The 18757-nt window shown below is 44.8% G+C and overlaps 1 protein-coding gene across 3 annotated transcripts in view; it reads right to left on the bottom strand.

Annotated features, from left to right (window-relative positions):
- The window catches only part of LOC139280736 (coiled-coil domain-containing protein 91-like), a 198341-nt gene that overhangs the window by 109656 nt on the left and 69928 nt on the right, over positions 1 to 18757 (bottom strand). For all 3 annotated transcript variants that reach the window (XM_070900400.1, XM_070900401.1, XM_070900402.1), the window contains exon 6: positions 11778 to 11882. In XM_070900400.1, coding sequence (XP_070756501.1) covers positions 11778 to 11882 — 105 coding nt within the window. The remainder of the gene's footprint in view (positions 1 to 11777; positions 11883 to 18757) is intronic.

Here is an 18757-nt window from a genome sequence, read left to right on the forward strand (position 1 = left end):
AGTGAAATAACTGACACAATCACACATTCTTTTAGATGCCAATTTGATGCAATCCCAATTAAGCGATATCACTTTTTCACTGAACTAAATAACTGTCACATTTTGCTCAACAGAAAAATATTTAGTCAACAAGATTAATAACGGCCCAGAATTTGCTGTCAAAATAGCAGAGGCTAATAGCACTCGCTGTCATTTATGCGCAAATTCCACAGCAACGTCAGGCGAGGGGAGATGCACGAATAAACACGGAAATTGAAAAGTGGCTGTAGAAGATGCGCTACTGTGCCCTTAGTTCCACGAAAACAACGTCTCAGTGTTTGGCTCCCCACTCAAATGCTTTGAACGGGGTGAAGTTCCTGTACTTGCATGGTAGATACGAAGGAAACTTGCCGCAGACAGTTAAGTCAAGTCATATTAAGCCTAAAAAGCCTTTTAACAACATGATGTGTTAATTTCTGCCAGTCAACACCTCGGTAATGTTCCCCGAATTATTTTTTTTGCATGTCCATTCAGTTTCGCGCATGTGCGAAATTTAACATTGAAAAAGCCGGTTACAGACTGTGTAGGACTGGCAGAGAGCTGGAACAACCAGAAATGAACTGTAAAAAGATTACAGGGATGCAATTCCAATCAAGGCACAGTAGCTATGCCATTGTTAGCCATATCGAAGATCATTTTAGCATTGATGCACCATTCATGCATTGAACTATGCAAGTAACTGAATCCTTTTCAAGATGTAGAGGATTTACAAACTTTCAGTTGAGACAGGGTAGTTATGGTCAGCATTAATCACCAGGGTTATCTCAAAAGTTCCACTGAGTAATTCAACCCATCTTAAAATAGCTGAGTGACTTTCAGAAAATGGGTAAAAATATTTGCGCAAAGCTCTGCCAAATAAATCAGCAACTGTACCGCTATACTTTCATATCAAGGGAAAAACTTATAATGGGATGTCTAGTTTGACTACCCATTCGACGGCCTCCTGAGATACCAAGTGGAGAAATGAAGTGCCTCCCGCAATAGATCTTGGGTGGGCAGGTTGATGTGATGTGTTTCATGGTCTGGGACTCGGAGCCACAGTCACACTTAGGGTCTTCCCTCAGCTTCCACTTGTGAAGCAGATGGCCGCATCATCCATGCTCTGTGGATTCGGTGAAGCGCTGTCCACTGCCTTCGAGGGAGGTCGAAGCCAGTGACCTCTGTTGTTGGGTCAGTGATGAGGTGTTGGTTCTTTATGTTGCAGCATTCCACGATTCCGTCCATCTCATCTGGATGGTGGGTTGATACCAGCTGCATGAATATTGGCTGCTGTTTCCCAGAATAACTGGTGCAATTTTAAGTGCTTTTGTGGTGGGTTTTTCCAGTCTTTGTAAATGGGACATTCGATGTTGCTCATGATTTTTTCCATCTCTCAGAGCATGGTGGCATTAGTGAATGGCAGGCAGGGCATTATGGGACAGCACCGGGAGCCACTCAGCTGGAGTGGACTTAAGCATCACTGACACCATTCTCATTGCGGCGATTAGCTTCACGTCCACAATCTTTATCTGGCGGCTAAACGACAATGGAGCAGTATTCTGCAGCAGAATAGACTAGGGCCACTGTTGCAGTGCGAAGTGCTGTGCTGCCCCTAGATGTTCCAGTGAGTTTCTGGACCAGGTTTACCCTGGTTTTTACTTTTTGGCCGGTGTTGGTGAGATGTGGCAAATCGGTGAGAGTCCTGTCCAGGGTGACGCCCAGGTAGTTTGGGAGGGCTTCATGGGTAAATCGCCTTCTGCAGAAGGAAACATTTGAGTTCTTTCTCGCCGGCAATATTGTTCAGATGGAACAGTGACACAACCAATGTTCCCCCTTTTATTTGGGTGGGCTGCACTGTTCATTCACAGTTATGCGCAAAACTTCACACTGAAAAAAACACAGTCCAGGACTGTGCATGACCGGCAGAGAGATGTGCAGCACATCTTATTAGGGAACATTGGACACCACTGTCTTCTCTGGATTGATGGAGGCGCCAGGTCCAGAAGTAACATTCCAGTAGGTTCAGGTAACTTGCGAGGGTCCTTGTTGCTTCCTCTAGCACTGATGCCTGCGTCAGCAGTGCTAGGTCATCGGCATAGCCAAACAATTGTACTACGACCTCTCCAAGCTCAAACCCCTATTGGGTATCAAAAAGAGAACACTTCCCACAGGAACTGATGGTAGGCCAACAACTGCTTGCATTTACATAGCACTTTTAACATAGTAAAACGACCAAAGGCACTTCACAGGAGCAATTAGCAAACAATATTTAACAGAAAAAAGTAGAGACACAGAGGGAAAGGAAAAATTGCAGCAATTTGTCCAAATTGTTCATAACAGCATGTTAGAGAACAACGGAGGCCTGGGATCTAATGCAAGTATATCCTTCCTTAAATAAGACGACCAAAACTGTACGCAGTACTCCAGGTGTGGCCTCGCCAATACCATGTACAGTTGTAGCAGGACTTCTCTGCTTTTATACTCCACCCCCTTGCAATAAAGGCCAACATTCCATTTGCCTTCCTGATCACTTGCTGTACCTGCATATTCACTGTGTTTCATGCACAAGGACCCCCAGGTCCCTCTCTACTGCAGCACTTCGCAATTTTTCTCCATTTAAATTATAATTTAACCAAACATACATAGACAACATTCAGTGTTACATCAACAAGTTACTAAGCAATTTAATTGCCATAACTATTGACCTCAAATTACACAATTAACTGGCTGGCAGCTTTTCTTTTCTGTGTATTCTTGCATCACTTAACTGGAACAAGTAGTAGCTTAATTACTTGTCCCAAGGATAGAAGTAGTTTTCCAAAGTTACTTCAAATTTGAAATGTTCTTTCAGGGAATTCATGACCTACAATTAACTACAGCAGCCAGTAAGTTGTAGTTTTTTTTAGGTAGTTGGCACTGGAGTACAATTTATCAATATCCAGAGTAGAATGCATATTTGCCCATGTAAAACCAGTGGTATGTAATGGATGTTAAAGAATCATAGAAATTTACAGCAGGGACGGAGGCCATTTTGGCCCATCGTGTCCGCGCCGGCCGACAATGAGCTATCCTACCTAATCCTACTTTCTAGCTCTTGTTCCGTAGCCTTGTCGTTTACAGCACTTCAAGTGCATATCCAAGTACTTTTTTTTTAATGTGGTGAGGGTTTCTGCCTCTACCTCCCATTCAGGCAATGGGTTTCAGAACACCACCACCCTCTGGGTGAAACAAATTTCCCTCAAATCCCCTCCAAACTTCCTACCAATTACTTTAAATCTATGCCCCCTGGTTGTTGACTCCTCTACTAAGGGAAATAGGTTCTTCCTAATCCACTTTATCTGGGCCCCTCATAATTTTACACACCTCAATTAGGTCTCCTCTTTGCCTCCTCTGTTCCAAAGAAAACAAATTGAGTCTATCCAATCTTTCCTTATAGATAAAATTCTCCAGTCCAGGCAACATCCTGATAAATCTCCGTTGTACCCTCTCTAACGTAATCACATCTTTCCTGTACTATGATGACCAGAACTGCATGCAGTACTCTAGCTGTGGCCTAACGAGTGTTTTATACAGTTCAATCTCCCTGCTCTTGTATTCTATGCCTTGGCTAATAAAGACAAGTATTCCGTATGCCTTCTTAACCACCTTATCTACCTGGTCTGCTACCTTCAGGGATCTGTGAACATGCACTAAAAGATCTCTTTGTTCCTCTACACTTCTCCGAGTCCTACCATTTAATGTTTATTCCCTTGCCTTGTTAGCCTTCCCCAAATGTATTACCTCACACTTCTCAGGCTTGAATTCCATTTGCCACTGCTCTGCCCACCAGTTCATTGATATCTTCCTGCATTCTACAGCTTTCTTCTTCATTATCAACCACTCGGCCAATTTTTGTATTATCTGCAAACTTCTTAATCATACCCCCTATAGTTTAAGTCTAAATCATTGATATACAGGCAACTCTCGATTATCCGGGTTCCTCGGGGATTGGGCTATGCCAGGTAAACAATTTCTCCATTAGAGCGAGTTGACATTATAAAGTTAAAACTTCAATGAATAAATACTGTAGAATGCAGGAAGATATCAATGAACTGGTGGGCAGAGCAGTGGCAAATGCAATCAGCTACAAACAGTAACAAGGCAGTTAGTATGGACATTATCAGCATGCAGGTGGCTTTGAGAAGGAGATTATCTAGCTCCAGGGTTCCAGAGCACGCTGCCTTCCCGGGCTGAAAAGACTCAGACACCAGCGGCCTGCAAGGACTCCGAACACACTGGCCCGATGCCGTCCCGGGCCGAAAGCACTCCGACATCAGCGGCAACCACGAGAGACAGCGACTGCAGCAGCGCGCACACACGGAATTTTAAATGCCGTTACATCCATGTGCGGATAATCGAGAGTTGCCTGTATACCACAAAAAGCAAGGTACCCAGTACGGAGCCCTGCGAAACCCCACTGGAAACACCCATCAACCATTACCATTTGTTTCCTGCCTCAGAGCCAATGTTGGACCCAACTTGCCACTTTTCCTTTTGTGACCAGTCTGCCATGTGGGACTTTATCAAAAGCCTTGCTGTAATCCATTTACACTACATCAGCCGCATTACCGTCATTGACCCTCCTCATTACCTTTTCACAAAATTCAATCAAGTTGGTCAGACACGACTTTCCCTTAACAAATCCATGCTGATTGTCCTTGTTTAAATCAGTGTCGTTCTAAATGAAGATTTATGCTGTCCCACAGAATTTTTTCCAATACATTTCCCACCACAGAGGTTAGGCTGACTGGCCTGCAATTACTTGGTCTATCCCTTTCTCCCTTTTTAAACAAAGGCACAATGTTAGCAGTCCTCCGGCACCATACCTGTAGCCAGAGAGGATTGGAAAATGATGGTCAGAACTCAGAGCATCTGCTATTTCCTCTTTTGCTTCTCTTTAACAGCCTGGGATACATTTCATCCGGGCCTGGAAATTTATCCACTTTCAAAGCTGCTAAACCCCTTACTACTTCCTATATTATATTTATTTCATCTAATACTTCACGTTCCTCCTCCGATTGCAATGTCTGCATTGCCCCTCTCTCGTGAAAACAGATACAAAATATTCATTAAGAACCATACCCACATCTTCCGCCTCCACACACATTACTTTTATTGGGCCCAAGTTTCGGGCCGCGCCTAGAATGGCGCAGCCCCGACCTGCACGCCCGTTTTTTGCGCCACAAAGTGCGCCTAAAAAAGAAACTTACAGATTCTCCGGCTCCCTGCAGGTCGTTTGCAGCTCGGCGTGGCGCAGCACGAGCTGTAGGGGGCGGAGCTAGGTCCCTGCGCTGAAAACAGTGCCGGGACCTCTGCACATGCGCGCCACAGTGGGCGCGCATGTGCAGCAGCTCCAGGCGCCCAAAACTGTGTGGGAAGGGCTCGAAGCACGCAGCCCCTAGCCCTGGCCGAATGGCCTCACTGGGGCTGCGTGCATAAGGCTGCCTCCCACGCCCAGCTCCTGCTTCCTCCCGACCCGACTCCCCCCCAACCGTGCTCCGACCCCTCTCTCCCCCCCCCCCCCCCCGGACCGGACCGGACCCGCGCTCCCTCCCTCCCTGAACCAACCCTCCCCCCCACCGACCCGACCCGTGCTCCCGACCCCCCACCCCGGACCGACCCGTGCTCCCGACTCCCCCCCCCCCCCCCCCGGACCGGACCCGACCTCCCTCCGCACCCCCCGACCCGACCCGCGCTCCCGAACCCACGCCACCTACCTGTAAATCTGGTGCTGGGGACGGGCCTTGCCCGAAGTCTTGGGCCCTGCCCGAATTCTTGGGCCCGGCCTGTTCAGCCTCCCTCCCTCCCCCCACTCCCCTTCTCCCACCCCTTCCCCTTCCCCCCCCTCCCTCCCTCTACCCCGCTCCTCCCCCTCCCCTCGCTGTCAGAATCACAGACACTGACAGACAGAGAGTGAGAGACACACACAGACAGGCAGAGAGATAGAGACACTGACAGAGACACACTGGGGGGGATATCCCAGCACGCTGTTGGAGGGCTCTCGGTGCTGCAGTCGGCAAGTAGAAAATGTTTTATTTATTGATTTTTTAAAAAATTATTAATTTTTTTTGATTGATTTATTGATGTTTTTATAATTTATTATTGATGATGGCTCTTTATTTGTAAAACTGAAGTGTTTAATGTTTGTAAACTTCCCTTTAAACCACCACCACCCCCCCCCCGCCCCCCCATTCCCTATGCCTGATTTGTAACCTACGCCTGATTTTCTAAAGTGTAGACAAGGCTTTTTTGAGCGTACAAAAATCTTCACTTACTCCATTCTAAGTCAGTTTGGGGTAAGTTTTCACTGCCGAAACTTTGAAAACAGGCGTAAGTGGCCGGACACGCCGCCTTTTGAAAAAAAAATTCTGTTCCAAAGTGAAACTGTTCTAGCTGACTAGAACTGGAGCAAACTAAATGCCGAGAATTTGAATTTCTAAGATACTCCGTTCTACACCAGTTGCTCCAAAAAATCAGGAGCAACTGAGGCCGAAACTTGGGCCCACTGTCTCTAATAGGCCCTACTCTTTCTTTTGTTATCCTCTTGCTTTTAATGCATTTGTAAAACATCTTTGGGTTTTCCTTGATTTTACTTAACAAAATGTGTTCATGCTCGCTCTTTGCTTTCCTAATTTCCTTTTTAATTTCATCCCTGCACTTTCTATACCCCTCTAGGGTTTCTGCAGTATTGAGCCCGCAGTATCTGTCAAAAGCCTCTTTTTTTCTTTATCCTACCTTGAATGTCCCTTGACATGTAGGGCACTCTAGATTTGTTAGTCCCACTCTTTTTCTTTAAGATAACATACTTGCTCTGAACCCTCAGGATCTCCTCTTTGAATGCCTCCCACTGCTCTGACACGAATTTACCTTCCAGTAGCTGTTTCCAGTCCACTTTGGCTAAATCACATCTCAGCTTAGTAAAATTGGATTTCCCCCAATTGAGAACTTTTATGCCTGGTCTATCTTTGTCTTTTTCCATAACTACGCTAAATCTAACTGAATTATGATGACAAGCACCAAAATGCTCTCCTACTGATGCCCATTCCATCTGCCCAGTTCATTCCCTAAAACGAAGTCCAGAATTGCCCCCTCCCTCGTTAGGCTTGCTACATACGGGCTAAAAAAGTTCTCCTGAATGCATTTTAGGAATTATGCACCCTCCATACCTTTCACACTAATTCTATCCCAGTTAATATTTGGGTAGTTGAAATCCCCTACTCTTACTCATATAGTTTTTGCACTTCTGAGAAATTTACCTACATATTTTCTCTTCTATCTCCCTGTGACTGTTTGGGGGTCTATAGTACACTCCCAGCAGTGTGATCGCCCCTTTTTTGTCTTCAATTCAATCCATATGGCCTCATTTGATGATTCTTCTCACACATCATCCCTCCTCACAGCTATAATTGTTTCTTTAATGAATACTGCAACCCCCACCCCTCCTTTTTTATCCCCCTCTCTATCCCGTCTGACAACCCCGTTAGCAGGAATGTTGAGCTGCCATACCTACCCTTCTTTCAGCCATGTCTCAGTAATAGCTATAATATCATACTCCCAAGTGTCTATCTGTGCTCTCAGCTCATCCACCTTATTTCTTACACTCCCTGCATTGAAGTAGATGCCATTTAGCACTGCCAACCACCTTGTTTCTATTTTCTAGCCTTTGTTTCCTCTGCCTTACAAATTCACTTTCTAATTTTCTGTTTTCCAATTCAGCTTTGCTTCTCTCCCTTCTGAATCTACTCTCTGGTTCCCATCCCCCTCCCAAGCTAGTTTAAATCCTCCCCAACAGCACCAGCAAACCCCACCACAATGATATTGGTCCCGGCTCTGCTGAGGTGCAACCCATCCAGCTTGTACAGGTCCCACCTCCCCCAGAAACAATCCCAACGCCTCAGGAATCTAAAGTCCTTCCTCCTGCACCATCTCTCCAGGAACGCATTCATCTGCTCGATCCTCCAATTTCTGTACTGACTAGCACGTGGCACAGGGAGTAATCCAGAGATTATTACTTTTGAGGTTCTGCTTTTTAATCTCTTTTCTAGCTCCCTAAAATCTGCCTGCAGGACCTCATCCCTCTTTCCACCTATGTCATTGGTACCGATATGGACCACAACCTCTGGTTGATCACCCTCTCCCCTCAATGTCCTGCAGCCGCTCAGTGACATCCTTGACTCTAGCACCGGAGAGGCAACATACCATCCTGGAGTCACGTCTGCGGCCGCAGAAACGCCTGTCTGCTCCCCTAACTATCGAATCCCCTACCACTATTATTCTTCCACTCTTCTTCCTCCCCCTGTACAGCTGAACCACCCATGGTGCTGTGAACTTGGCTCTGGTTGCACTTCTCACAGGAACCATTGCCCCCACCAGTACTCAGAACGGAATACCAGTTGGAGAGCGAGATGCACTCAGGGGACTCCTGTCCTACCTGCCTGGTCCTCCTCCATCTATCTGGCAGTGACCCATTCCCTCTCTGCCTACACACATTTAAGCTGCGGGGTGACCACTTCCAGAAACGCGTTATCCAAGAAGTTCTCAACCTCGCAGATGCACTACAGTGACTCCAGCTGCTACTCAAACGCCAAAACATGGATCTCAAGCTGTCGTAACGGACGACTCTGCCCAATCCTATTATTATTTTGTAAGTGCACTGTTACCACGTCCTTAATAATAGATTCTAGCATTTTCCCCACTACTGATGTCAGGTTAACTGGTCTGTAAGTTCCCCGTTTTCTCTCTCCCTCCTTTCTTAAAAAGCGGGGCTACATTTGCTACCTTCCAATCCATGGGATCCTTTCGAGAATCTATGGAATTTTGGAAGAAACATAGAAAGTAGGTGCAGGAGTAGGCCATTCGGCTCTTTGAGCCTGCACCATCATTCAATATGATCATGGCTGATCATGACAACCAATGCATCCACTGTCTCTATAGCCACCTCTTTCAAAACCCTTGGACATAGCCAATAAATCCCTTGGACCTGATGGCCTTTCAGTCCCATTAATTTCTCCAGTACTTTTTTTTTTATTGATACTAATTTCTTTCAGTTCCTCATTCTCGCTAAACCCTTGGTCCTCCATTATTTTTGCGTCTTCTATGAAGACAGACTCAAAGTATGGGTTTAATTTTCCTGCCATTTCCTTATTCCCCATTCTAATTTCTTCTGTCTCAGCCTGTAAGGGACCCACATTTACTTTTGCTAACCTTTCCCTTTTTACAGTTTGTTTTTATGTCTTTCGCTAGATAACACTCATATTCCATTTTTCCTTTCTTTATCAATTCCTTGATCCTCTTTTACTGAATTCTAAAATCCTCCGTATCCTCAGGCTTACTGCTCTTTTTGACAACATTATAAGCTTCTTCATTTGATCTAATACTATCTTTAACTTCTCGTTAGCCACAGTTGGACCATTTTTTGTGTGGAGTTTTTATGCCTTGAAATAATGTATATTTGTTGTAAATTATGTATTGATTCTTTTAATGCTAGCCATTGCTCATCTACCATCATACCTTTTAATGTAGTTTCCAAATTTCCCTTAGCCAACTCGCCCCTCATACCCAACATGGTTTGCTTTGTTTAGATTTAAGACCCTAGTTTCAGATTTAACTAAATCGCTTTCAAACTCAATATAAAATTCTATCAGATTATGGTCACTCTTTCCTCAGGGCCCCTTTACTACAAGGTTATTAATTAACCCTTTCTCATTGCATAATACTAGATCTAAAATAGCCTGCTCCCAAGTTGGTTCCTCAACATATTAATCTAGAAAACTATCTATCTTGTATACATTCCATGAATTCATCCTCCACATTATTACTGCAAATTTGGTTTGTCCAGTCTATATGTAGATTAAAGTCCTCCATGATTACTTTATTACCCTTGTTGCATGCGCCTCTAATTTCCTGATTAATACTCTGCCCTCCATTATAACTACTGTTTGGGGGCCGATAAACAACTCGCATCAATGTTTTCTGTTTTGTTTCTTAGCTCCACCCAAACTGATTCTACTACATGATTTTCAGAATCAAGATCCTTTCTCTCTACTGTCTTTATCCCATCCTTTATTATCACGGCTACCCTTACTCCTTTTCCAATTTACCTATCTCTTCTAAAAGTTAAGTATCCTGGAGTATTTAGTTCCCAACATTGGTTACTTTGCAACCACGTCTCCGTAATGACTATTAGATCAAACCTATTCATTTTTATCTGCGCTATTAATTCATCTATTTTGTTGCGAATGCTTTGTGCAGATATAGTGCCTTTAGCTTTGACTTTTTTCTGCTGATGTCACCTTAGTCACTAATGCCCTATTACCTTTGTTACTCTCTGTCCCTTCCTGACCCACTGTTTATTTTTTACCCAAAACTCTGTTCTGCTCTAGAGCCTTGACATTTCTCTTGCTGCTTTTAAATTTACTCTTTTCCAAATCCTCCCACCTCACCTTCATCAGATTAAAGTGCTGTCTACTGCCCTAGTTATTCGATTCGCCAGAACACTGGTTCCAGCTTCAGTTTAAGTGGAACCCGTCCCAACAGAACAGTTTCTTCTTTCCGCAGTACTGGTGCCAGTGCCCCACGGAGCAGAACCCCTGCCTCCCACACCACTCTTTGAGCCATCCATTTAACCTATTAATCTGCTTATCCCTATGCCAACTGGCGTGTGGCTCAGGTAACAATCCAGTGATTATTACCTTTGAGGGTCTGCTTTTTAATTTGGACCTCAATTCCTCAAACTCTCTCAGCAGAACCTCATTCCTAGTTCTACCTATGTTGTTGGTTCCTACGTGGACCACGACAACTGGATCCTCCCCTTTCCACTCCAAGTTCTTCTCCAGCCGCGAGGAAATGTCTTTAACCTTGGCACCAGGCAGGTAACACAACCTTTGGCACTCCTGGTTGCGGCTGCAGAGAACAGTATCTATCCTTCTGACTATGCTGTCCCCTACCACAACTACATTCCCTTTCACTCCCCCCACTTGAATGGCCTCCTGCACTATGAAGAGGAGCAGTAGGAGGAGGAGTGGAGAGCACCAGTTCCAACTGTCGCAGGACAGGAGAGTGGAGAGCACCAGTTCCAACTGTTGCAGGACAGGAGAATGGGGAGCACCAGTTCCAACTGTCATAGGACGGGAGAGTGGGGAGCACCAGTTCTAACTGTCGAAGGAGAGTGGACGTGGCTGGAATCTCAGAGTGAGAGGACATCATGGGAATAAAATCATAACCTGCAACTGTTCCTCTAAGCTGCCTCAATGCTTCACATTTTTAAGCTTAACACCACTTTAACTTCCATTACTTTAAAAGCAAATGTCTAAAATCCACATTCAACTTACTTGTACAAAATGGGTAGTTCCCAGCAATTCCACCTCATCAAGCCTGAATCAGTAAGTGCAGGGAATATATTACAATTAATAGTAGTTCCCTCCGTCTTTTTTAAAATTCAATACATTTGACTGTTTGAATGGGTCACTATGTGTCTTTCCAAAAGAACAGAGTTGACCTGGTGATTGAGACTTTTATGTATGCAAGTTGACAAATTGTAGAGGCCACATAACAGATCCATTTCTTCCAATTGTCAGATCTGACCATTTAAAATGAACAATGTCAGCAGTAGTAGTCATCCATCGGTGTAACATGATTAATACAGACCTTGGACATATGGTGCAAACTGCACATTTTACCAACCCCAACATTATTCATGTACTCATGTAGCATTAAATTACCTGGAGCTGACTGTAGTGGTCTTGGTATGAAATTTCCTCTGCTTTTTTTTCTTCCAGATGTTCTTCTTCTAACTTTGAGTACTTCTCAAGCATCTGCTCCAATTCCTTTAAAAAAAAGTTTTAAAAGAATTTGGCAAGCAAGAACACAAAACGCATAGTTTGCCACACACTCTGCAACAGAATCATCAACTTATGAAAATTAGCTCACCTATATTCTGTACGATGTTCTCAAAGTCATACATTATATAATAGGTGTGACAAAATGGGCTAGATTCCTATGGTGATCGGTTCTCTTTTCTTTATGGTACTTTTGGGGATAAACCCAGGTTCGCTTAAAGAAATAGCCCAGTTAGAGCGTTGTGTATTCCATTCGGCCAGTGCATCCACTCCCAGATACAAAGTGGCTGCCGAGACAAGTTGGTTTTAATGTGAACACTAGTCAATGGCGAAACCATTTGGCCTGATCTGACCAGAAGCACTTTCTGTTAACAGCTTGTTTTGTTATGCAAGTGGTCAATACATTCAAATGGGGTTTGTGTCCAATTTCAGTGAATGGGCAACCCACCAAAGGATTACAGAAGTGTAATGTAATGTATATTCTGTACTAATTTCTCAAAGTCATACATTATGTAATAGGTGTGACAAAATGGGCTAGATTTCAAAGGTGCTCCTCCCTTAGAGGTCGAGACCGGAGAATTAGTGATGGGAAACATGGAGATGGCAGAAACTCTGAACAAATATTTTGTATCAGTCTTTATGGTAGAGGGCACTAAAAATATCCCAACAGTGGATAGTCAAGGGGCTATGGGGGGGGGGGGTGAGGAACTTAACACAATCACAATCACTAAGGAGGTGGTACTCAGTAAGATAATGGGACTAAAGGCGAATAAATCCCCTGGACCGGATGGCTTGCATCCTAGGGTTTTAAAAGAAGTAGTGGCAGGGATAGTGGATGCATTGGTTGTAATTTACCAAATTTCCTGGATTTTGGGGAGGTCCCAGCAGAATGTAATGGAAAACTGCAAATGTAATGACCCTATTTAAAAAAGGAGGGAGACAAAAAGCAGAAAACTATAGACCAGTAAGCATAACATCTGTGGTTGGGAAAATGTTGGCGTCTATTAAAGAAGCAGTAGCAGGACATTTGTAAAAGCATAATTCAGTCAGGTAGAGTCAGCATGGATTTATGAGGGGGAAGTCATGTTTGACACATTTGCTGGAATTCTTTGAGGATGTAACGAACAGGGTGGATAAAGGAGAACCAATAGATGTGGTGTATTTGGACTTCCAGAAGGCATTTGACAAGGTACCACATAAAAGGTTGCTGCACAAGATAAAAGTTCACAGGGTTGGAGTAATATATTAGCATGGATAGAGGATTGGCTAACTAACAGAAAACAGAGTCAGGATAAATGGTTCATTCTCGGGTTGGCAATCAGTAACTAGTGGCGTGCCACAGGGATCAGTGCTGGGACCCCAACTATTTACAATCTATATCAACGACTTGGATGAAGGGACCAAGTGTAACGTAGCCAAGTTTGCTGACGATACAAAGATGGGAGGAAAAACAGTGTGTGAGGAGGACACAAAAAATCTGCAAAAGGACATAGACAGGCTAAGTGAGTGGGCAAAAATTTGGCAGATGGAGTATAATGTTGGAAAGTGTGAGGTTATGCACTTTGGCAGAAAAAAAAAATCGAAGAGCAAGTTAATATTTAAATGGTGAAAAATTGCCAAGTGCTGCAGTACAGCGGGACCTGGGGGTCCCGGTGCATGAAACACACAAGGTTAGTATGCAGGTACAGCAAGTGATCAGGATGGCCAATGATATCTTGACCTTTATTGCAAAGGGGATGGAGTATAAAAGCAGGGCAGTCTTGCTACAGTTATACAGGGTATTGGTGAGGCCACACCCGGAATACTGCGTACAGTTTTGGTTTCCATATTTAAGAAAGGATATACTTGCTTTGGAGGCAATTCAGAGAAGGTTCACTAGGTTGATTCTGGAGATGAGGGGGTTGACTTATGAGGAGAGGTTGAGAAGGTTGGGCCCTCTACTCATTGGAATTCAGAAGAATGAGAGGTGACCTTATCGAAACGTATAAGATTATGAGGAGGCTTGACAAGGTGGATGCAGAGAGAGAATTTCCACTGATGGGGGAGACTTGAACTAGGGGGCATAATCTTAGAATAAGGGGCCGCCCATTTAAAATTGAGATGAGGAGGAATTTCTTCTCTCAGAGGCTGGTAAATCTGTGGAATTTGCTGCCTCAGAGAGCTGGAGAAGCTGGGTCATTGAATAAACTTAAGACAGAGATAGACAGTTTCTTAACTGATAAAGGAATAAGAGGTTATGGGGAGCGGGCAGGGAAGTAGACCAGAGTCCATGATCGGACCAGCCATAATCGTATTAAATGGCGGAGCAGGCTCGAGGGGCCGTATGGCCTACTCCTGCTCCTATTTCTTATGTTCTTATGGTACGACCACAGCTGAAGCAGAATGACCAGTACCGAGATGGTAGAGTTGCCCACATTCATGTTCCCACTGGGTCTGTTGACATACCACTTGTTAAAGTACAGCAATAATATAATTTGTGGTAGGGGATGAAACAAGTTGAAGTTTTTAATCCTCATACCATTTGTGGTTCTGTTATGGAATGATCTGAATGATGAGAATGTTATGGCTGCTATGAATGAGAAAGAAGCTTATGTGGTTACTTGGAGTCAGTCAAGGGCTGCAGAGCCAAGCCAGCCTGAAGTAGCGGTCGCACTAGCCACAGCACGAGCTCTGCCTAAAAAGCACCATCCACATGCGGCCTGTAAGTCCTGGCCATTTCACCCTAAAAACAACTCAATCTTGCTTGTGCTTATATTTATTTGCTGGTTTGTCATATTTAGAATTTATAAACCTGGTGGCCTGAAAAGGGTGTTTTTTTTTAAAAAAGCACTTGTGCCTCAACAATAAATACTAAATCAGAACACCAAAATCTGTCAGTGTAAACAACTCAAGATCAATGAGGTTAATAGAACATGGATTTTAACTTTATATGTGCCCAACGCTCCATGGTACTTGTCTAGATGGCCCACAAAGACAAAAGGTTGGACACCCCTGATGTGGTGAATTTGACACAGCATAATGAATTTAAATTAATGGTGCAAAGGACTACAACATGCACATGGCCCTTACAAGAGCACCAGATGCAACTGAAAAAAACAATTTTTAAATCAAAATGTAATTTTTAAAACCAGACTGGTTCACGTTTCGCTTCTAAATTACACAACTGAACTCTACTTCAATCCTATGGAGCAATACTCCTTTAGGAATATAAAATTGAATATTCTCCTGTGCTATACATATTAAATAAAACCTGCAATGGCTGCTCATCACACACAAATATGAGAAGGTTCCTAATCATTTGACAGCAATGAAAATACCAATTTCCCTTTGGTTAATTGTGACAACAGATCATTGTAAATGCATATTATACTTGAATTTTAATTCCCTCTATTTACTTTCTTCCATCTTCAGCAGTCTGCACAGAACGACGTTAAACGGAGTGCACTTGGGACAGTGTTTTATTTAGGAATTTGGAAAGAGTGGGAATTCGGAGAAGAGGGAGAAACATTTGCTGCTTTATGCCTACACTACTTGTAGTGCTTTGTGTTACAGGTAGCTATTTAATTTCATTACCCATAACTTAATCTAAATCAAGTTAGTAGTCAAGAAACTAAACTGTAAACGACGTTACTTAAATACAAATGTAATTAAATTTAATTACATAGAACAAGGTCATAAGGGATGGCAGTTCAGGTGGTGTGTCGCACCTGCAGCATGTGGGAGTTCGTGGAGAGCATGGTGATCCCGGACAACTACGTTTGCAGTAAGAGCTTGCATCTTGAGGAACCTCAGCTCAGAGTTGTTGCGCAGAAGTGCAGACATGGCGGAGGGGTGGGGGGGGGGGGGGCTCAGGGAGGGGGAAAGTTACATGGACACTTTGATGCCAATGGCAGTCACACCCCTTAGGTGAGGTAGTAATACAGGTCTGGTTAGTGGTTAGGGACTACAACTCAGACAGGGAAGGGGACCCCCCAGGTGCAGTGCTGGAGGAGCCTTGACATTTGTCCTTATCCAATAGGTATGAGGTTCTTGCTGCCTGTGTGCACGAGGTAAAAGCCTGCAAGATAGATCAGCAAGCTGACCATGGCACCATGGTGCAGGAGGTCTTTCAAGTGGGGGGAATGAAAGGGAATGCTGTTGTGGGAGGGGACAGTAAAGTCAGAGGGATAAATAATGTTTTCTGTAGCCACAACCGGTGAGTTCCTAGGGTTGTGTTGCCTGCCCCAGTGCAAGGGTTAAAGACATCATCTCGCGGCTGGAGAGAAACTTGGAGTGGGAAGGGGAGGATCCAGTTGTCGTGGTCCACATAGGAACCAACAACATAGGTAGAACTAGGAATGAGGTTCTGCGAAGAGAGTTTGAGGAGTTGGGGTCCAAATTAAAAAGCAGAACCTCAGGAGGTAATAATCTCTGGATTGTAGCTTGAGCCATGCGTCAATTGGCATAGGGATTATTGTGTTCCTAACACAGATGAGACTGCACACAGGGAGGTTAAGGTAACAGTGACCTCAGTCTTTATTAAGACACTCCAGAGTGAGCAACAGGCCTTAGGGGTTGGCTTATATACAGTGCTCCCAAGGGATGCTGGGATCCCTTGGGACTTCAAGGGATGCGCTCCCTGGTGGCAGAACATGGGAGTGCATGTTTGTCAGATACACAACATCACTCCCCCCCGCCCCGTCCCGCCCCTCAAAGTCAAAGTGAAAACTAATGGCAAGGTGAGGTGGTCGGGAGCCTTTCTTTCCCTGGTGGACCGCCTCGGTACAAATGTCTGTTCTGGTGTGTTGGCTGTGCCCTCATTGGGCTGGCGTGTTGTTCGCCCTGCAGGGCTGCTGGGCATGATGGGTTCAATTTCCTGGTCCGGTATGGTGTCGTTGATCCTTTGGGTGTGTGTTGTGGGCTCGAAAAAGGTGGTGTCTGCTGTGGGTTGTTCAGGGCAGTCTGTGAACCGCAGCCTCGATTGGTCCAGGTGCTTTCTGCAAATTTATCCATTGTCTAGTTTGACTACAAACACCCTACTCCCTTCTTTAGCTATCACCGTGCCCGTGATCCACTTAGGACCATGTCCATAGTTTAGCACATACACAGGGTCATTCAGATCAATTTCCCGTAACACAGTGGCGCGACCATCGTTTACATTTTGTTGCTGCCGCCTGCTCTCTACCTGATCATGCAGGTTGGGGTAAACCAGCGAGAGTCTGGTTTTAAGTGTCCTTTTCATGAGCAGCTCAGCCGGGGTCATCCCTGTGAGCGAATGTGGTCTCGTGCGGTAGCTGAGCAGTACTCAGGACAGGCGAGTTTGGAGTGAGCTTTCTGTGACTCGTTTGAGGCTCTGTTTGATTGCCCACTCTGCCTGCCCATTGGAGGCTGGTTTAAACGGGGCCGAGGTGACATGTTTGATCCCATTGCGGGTCATGAATTCTTTAAATTCGGCACTGGTAAAACACGGCCCGTTGTCACTGACCAGTATGTCAGACAGGCTGTGGGTGGCAAACATGGACCTCAGGCTTTCAATGGCGGTGGTAGCAGTGGCGGTGGCGGTGCTTCCCAACATTATTTCACATTCAATCCATTTTGAAAAAGCATCCACCACCACCACCAGGAACATTTTACTGAGAAACGGGCCCACATAGTCGACATGGATCCTTGACCATGGTCTGGAGGGCCAGGACCACAAACTTAGTGGTACCTCTCATAGAAACATTGAAAATAGGTGCAGGAGTAGGCCATTCGGCCCTTCGAGCCTGCACCGCCATTCAATGAGTTCATGGCTGAACATGCAACTTCAGTACCCCATTCCTGCTTTCTCGCCATACCCCTTCATCCCCCTAGTAGTAAGGACTACATCTAACTCCTTTTTGAACATATTTAGTGAATTGGCCTCAACAACTTTCTGTGGTAGAGAATTCCACAGGTTCACCACTCTCTGGGTGAAGAAGTTTCTCCTCATCTCGGTCCTAAATGGAGTACCGCTTCTCCTTGGGCTGTGACCCCTGGTTCTGGACTTCCCCAACATTGGGAACATTCTTTCTGCATCTAACCTGTCTAAACCCGTCAGAATTTTAAACGTTTCTATGAGATCCCCTCTCATTCGTCTAAACTCCAGTGAATACAAGCCCAGTTGATCCAGTCTTTCTTCACGATATGTCAGTCCCGCCATCCAAGGAATCAGTCTGGTGAACCTTCGCTGCACTCCCTCAACAGCAAGAATGTCCTTCCTCAAGTTAGGAGACCAAAACTGTACACAATGCTCCAGGTGTGGCCTCACCAAGGCCCTGTACAACTGTAGGAACACCTCCCTGCCCCTGTACTCAAATCCCCTCGCTATGAAGGCCAACATGCCATTTGCTTTCTTAACCGCCTGCTGTACCTGCATGCCAACCTTCAATGACTGATGTACCATGACACCCAGGTCTCTTTGCACCTCCCCTTTTCCTAATCTGTCACCATTCAGATAATAGTCTGTCTCTCTGTTTTTACCACCAAAGTGGATAACCTCACATTTATCCACATTATACTTCATCTGCCATGCATTTGCCCACTCACCTAAACTATCCAAGTCACTCCGCAGCCTCAGAGCATCCTCCTCGCAGCTCATACTGCCACCCAACTTAGTGTCATCCGCAAATTTGGAGATACTACATTTAATCCCCTCGTCTAAATCATTAATGTACAATGTAAACAGCTGGGGCCCCAGCACAGAACCTTGCGGTACCCCACTAGTCACTGCCTGCAATTCTGAAAAGTACCCATTTACTCCTACTCTTTACTTCCTGTCTGCCAACCAGTTCTCAATCCACGTCAACACACTACCCCCAATCCCATGTGCTTTAACTTTGCACACAAATCTCTTGTGTGGGACC

Source organism: Pristiophorus japonicus, chromosome 15, assembly GCF_044704955.1.
Source record: "Pristiophorus japonicus isolate sPriJap1 chromosome 15, sPriJap1.hap1, whole genome shotgun sequence".
In the NCBI taxonomy this organism is placed as follows: domain Eukaryota; kingdom Metazoa; phylum Chordata; class Chondrichthyes; family Pristiophoridae; genus Pristiophorus; species Pristiophorus japonicus.